The following is a 4430-nucleotide window of genomic DNA, read 5'->3' as shown; positions in this document are numbered from 1 at the left end:
ATGTGTCATGTCATGTGTCATGTCATGTGTCATGTCATGTGTCATGTTGTCATGTTATGTCATGTTATACATCATGTTATGTGTTATGTGTCATGTCATGTGTCATGTTACGTGTCGTGTTGTGTCATGTGTCATGTTACATGACATAACATGACATATAACATGACATATAACATGACATATAACATGACGCATAACATGACACACGACACGACACACGACATGACACACGACATGACATAACATGACGTATAACATGACACATGATGCATAACATGATGTATAACATGACACAACACGACACATAACATGACATATCATTACACATATCATGACATAACATGACACATGCATGACATGACATGTCATGATATGTGTAAAGATATGTCATGTTATGTGTCGTGTTGTGTCATGTTATACGTCATGTTATGTGTCATGTCGTGTGTCATGTCATGTCATGTTATGTGTCATGTTATATGTCATGCTATGTCATGTCATGTTATATGTCATGCTATGTCATGTCATGTCGTGTCATGCTATGTGTCATGTTATGTCGTGTCATGCTATGTGTCATGTTATGTGTCATGTTATGTGTCATGTTATGTCATGTTATATGTCATGTTATGTGTCATGTCATGAGTCATGTTATGTGTCATAATCTAAACTGTGACATCTTGTCCTACTTCTGTTCTTCTGATACGACATATGGTGACAAGAGGAATCAAAAGAAGAAGACAACTTTTCTGCATTACTTCAAAAGGTTCTCTAGGACACTGGATAAAAATAATCTCTCTCCCCCCCATTATCATCAAAAAGCAAAGAACTGAGACTTTTCTGCTGATCGGTGCTTCTCTGATAAACAGAGAAAAGTTCAGTTCAAGCTGAGAAAAGAACACCTTGTGCAAGTCTGGATAAATACGATTAATGACAGATTTTTATTGAGCAACATAGAAAATATGTTTGGGGAGAAACTCTAAACTTTAACTGTTCTCTCTTCAACAGCTAAATGATGAAACATTAAAAAAAAGACTGGATGAAGTTTAAAAGTTCACCACAGACAAAAACAGACAGTTAAATCATCCCTGTGCCTGATGCTGATGAAAAGAGAGCATCTTGTACAAACTGGAGTAAAATGATGGAAAGGCAAAGACCAGACCATGTGGACAGTCCAGAACATCTTGATGGAGGCAAAGGTCCATAAACATAAAAATCTGTTCCACGCAGTCGGTCTAAACACTCATGACGGTACCACTCGTGTCCATCCACAGTTTCACTAACGTGTATTTCTGGTCAGTATAAGAGTAAAGGCAGTAATCAAAGTACCATATTTTTTGGTCTAAGTCGCGTTTTTTGCATAATTTACATGCCGTGTGATTTATACACCGAAGCAACGTATTTATGAATTTTCTCCCATATTTATAAACCAAATTTTGCCTGAGGTGTGATCATGTTCATTCATTCTGACTGAAAATATTGAGCACTACCATTTTCAGTCACTAGATGGCACTCGAGTAGTATGGCATGCCGTTGTGCCATGTAAAGTTGCTATTAATGACACAATTGGCTTGCCATAGCGTGCCACCTTCGTCCATCTCGCCTGAAGCAACCGGCAAATCATTTCGTTGTGCCGTCCCAGCAAAATGCAGCTAATTTGACCATTAAAGTGCATTTATTAAGTAAAAGTTCAACTGAGACGCGCCTTTACTTTAATTTTGAACAAACAATTATTTTTACGTGGTTATCTTGTTAAATTCTTGTTAAAGTCCTGCAGTGCACGCTTCCGCGGCCACCATTTGGCAGCCAATCGATTTTTGGCACAACACAGGCCCACATTCTCGGGTTGTCAGCGGTGACGCAATAGATGCAACTTATACGGTGAAGCGACACATTTATGGATTTTTTTCACTTTATTAGACATATTTGGACTGACGACAATTTTAGGGCGGTGCCGAAAAATACGGTATACGTTTATACGGTTGTAATTGTTCAACATAAAGAAAACATCCTTCCTGTGGGTGAATTTTTAGACTGTTTGACTGTCTTTATACCTACTTGGATCTAAAAATGAGCAGAAATGGTATAAACTGCTCGTGCATGTGTGTGTGTGTGCAGTGAAACCAGCTGGTTTCAATATAAAGCCTGGAAACTGTCAGAATGACGTCCAAACAGTGTTTACAGCAGATAATTGCAACTGAACGCAACATTTGGACTTGGTTTTCAGTTGTGATGTTCTCTCAAAGATATGTTTGGATCAAAATTCAAATGCAATAGAGATTATTTGTACATTTTTTTAGCATGCATCTAAATATTTGTGCAAAAAATTAAACTTTTATGCAATAAATGCGAGTGTGTTAAAGAATACGTGCAAGACAAATGGTGCCACTTACCCCACGGTCTCCGTTGTATTTTTCCACAAACTTGCCATAGTTGTAGTAGTTGAATGTCGGGTAGCCCTCGACCCCCTCCTGCTTACAGAGCTCATGGTTCTGTCCTTTTGTGCAGTCCACAGCAGCGTACACAATCTAAACGGGAAGAGTTCAACCGTCAGAGAGATTACCGACAAAGAAAAGACGAAACTTATTTAAAAAGAGCTCAGGAGAAGACAAGAAGACAGTTTCCAGTTTGTCCAGCCTCCGTACAGAATCTGACTGTCCAACAAAATCTTTGGTTGTCTTCAGCCTTTACAATGAAGAAGGCAAAAATATGTTTAATTCAATAAAAGTACTGCACGATATACAAAGTTTACTTTAAGTAAATGTTCTCAGTCGGCCATCTTGTGGCTTGCTTGGAGTTTCCAAGCTGCCGAGTGTCATGGATTCTTTCAGGAGCTGAAGGAGTGGAGCGTCCTGGTTCTCCTCCTCAGATGTTACAAGAGAAACGCTCGCAGAGTATTTATGGCACGGAAAAAATATTTGACTGAAACTTTGTCTACACCCAAACGCAGAATACACAATATACTGTGTACATGACCTTAGTAAAAGTACACAGTATTCTGTGTACATGAATTAGTAAAAGTACACAGTATACTGTGTACATGAATTAGCTCATTTTCTCTGAGCAGTTCATCACCGTGGCAGCACGGTGGCTCAAAGGTGGCAAGTTGCCGGATCAAGTTCCAAGAAATCGAACTTGAACACAAAACTAAAATGTCCTCTGCAAGGGATCGGTCTGCTTTACAAAATTATTACCACAGATTGTCAGAAATTAAGTTTTAAGTGTTAAAGGTTGTTTTTATTTGGGCCACACGGTGGATCAGTTGGTAGAGTTGCCGCCGCTCAGAGAAAAGATTGCCGGCTCAAATCCCAACCCGGGAACCTTTCTGGATGGAACAAAGTTCAGTCAGGTCATCTGGATGGTTTATTTTTGTTGTCGAGACATTTCGTCCTCCTTATTGAGCATGAACTTTGATGTTTTGAACCACTTTGGCATGACTGTCTCAGAGGAGTCGACGGGGAAGAGGGCGGGCCCCATCAACCACCTTATCACCAGCAAACTGGTTGGTCCACGATGAGTGTGCTGCTTGTGGGACTCAGTTTGTTGTGGCTCCTTCGACTGATGAAGTCCTTTGGATGACGGATGAAACGTCTCAACAAAAAAAACGAAAGACACCATACAGAAAACCTGACTGAACTTTGTTGGATTTTTACCTGGATTAACGAACTTTGATATTTCTGGGTGGAGTTTGCATGTTCTCTCCGTGCATGCGTGGGTTTTTCTCCAGTTTCCTCCCACAGACCAAAAACATGCATGTTCGACTGATTGGTAACTCTAAATCATCCCTAGGTGAGAGAGAGAGTGGTTGTTTGTCTCGTTTGTCTCTGTGATGGACTGGAGACTAGTTAAAACATCGACTCTGCTCAGCTGATCAGCACAAGTTTAGTATAATAGTGGACGAAACATCTGTTCACATCCTTTAAGACGTCCTACTGAGAAAAGTGGCTACTCTGAGGCAGGAACTACAAAAGAACAGTTATAAATACTACAAATGACCTCAGTGCTGTCAGAGATGATTAGGACTGTAAACTGTGATCCAAACACACGTTCTGTTTTAGGACAAACCAAAGAAAAGCAGCAGCCGCTGGTAGAACCAACAATCTTCATCCGTCTGCTCGTCCCGGTGTCATCAATCAAAGCTGCGATGAATTGACAGCAGAAAATGAAGTTGTACAGTCGTCGTTCTTGAAAGGTCTGCAGCTAATTCTGTTATTGATCCATCTTCGAGTGACAGCGGGCCCAGCACCGAGCCGTTTACTGGATCTCTAAATTACCAGCTGGCTTGATTTCAATCTCGCAGCATCACACCCGGGAGCAAAATGATACACAAACTGTTGTGATCCGTGAGACAAGTGTCTTAACACAACAAGACAAATAAGGTTACAAGATACGGCTGAGAGAGATCACTTAATAAAAATAGAAGACACTGTAACCCA

General features: G+C 40.3%; 1 protein-coding gene across 1 annotated transcript in view; it reads right to left on the bottom strand.

Annotated features, from left to right (window-relative positions):
- pdia5 (protein disulfide isomerase family A, member 5) overlaps positions 1–4430 on the bottom strand; it is a 73354-nt gene that overhangs the window by 5492 nt on the left and 63432 nt on the right. The window contains exon 16 of the mRNA XM_037686245.1: positions 2388–2522. Coding sequence (XP_037542173.1) covers positions 2388–2522 — 135 coding nt within the window. The remainder of the gene's footprint in view (positions 1–2387; positions 2523–4430) is intronic.

Source organism: Nematolebias whitei, chromosome 13, assembly GCF_014905685.2.
Source record: "Nematolebias whitei isolate Nwh7 chromosome 13, NemWhi1, whole genome shotgun sequence".
Taxonomy (NCBI): domain Eukaryota; kingdom Metazoa; phylum Chordata; class Actinopteri; order Cyprinodontiformes; family Rivulidae; genus Nematolebias; species Nematolebias whitei.
The sequence above is the reverse complement of the archived record's forward strand: the minus strand, read 5'-3'. Positions and strand labels throughout refer to the sequence as shown.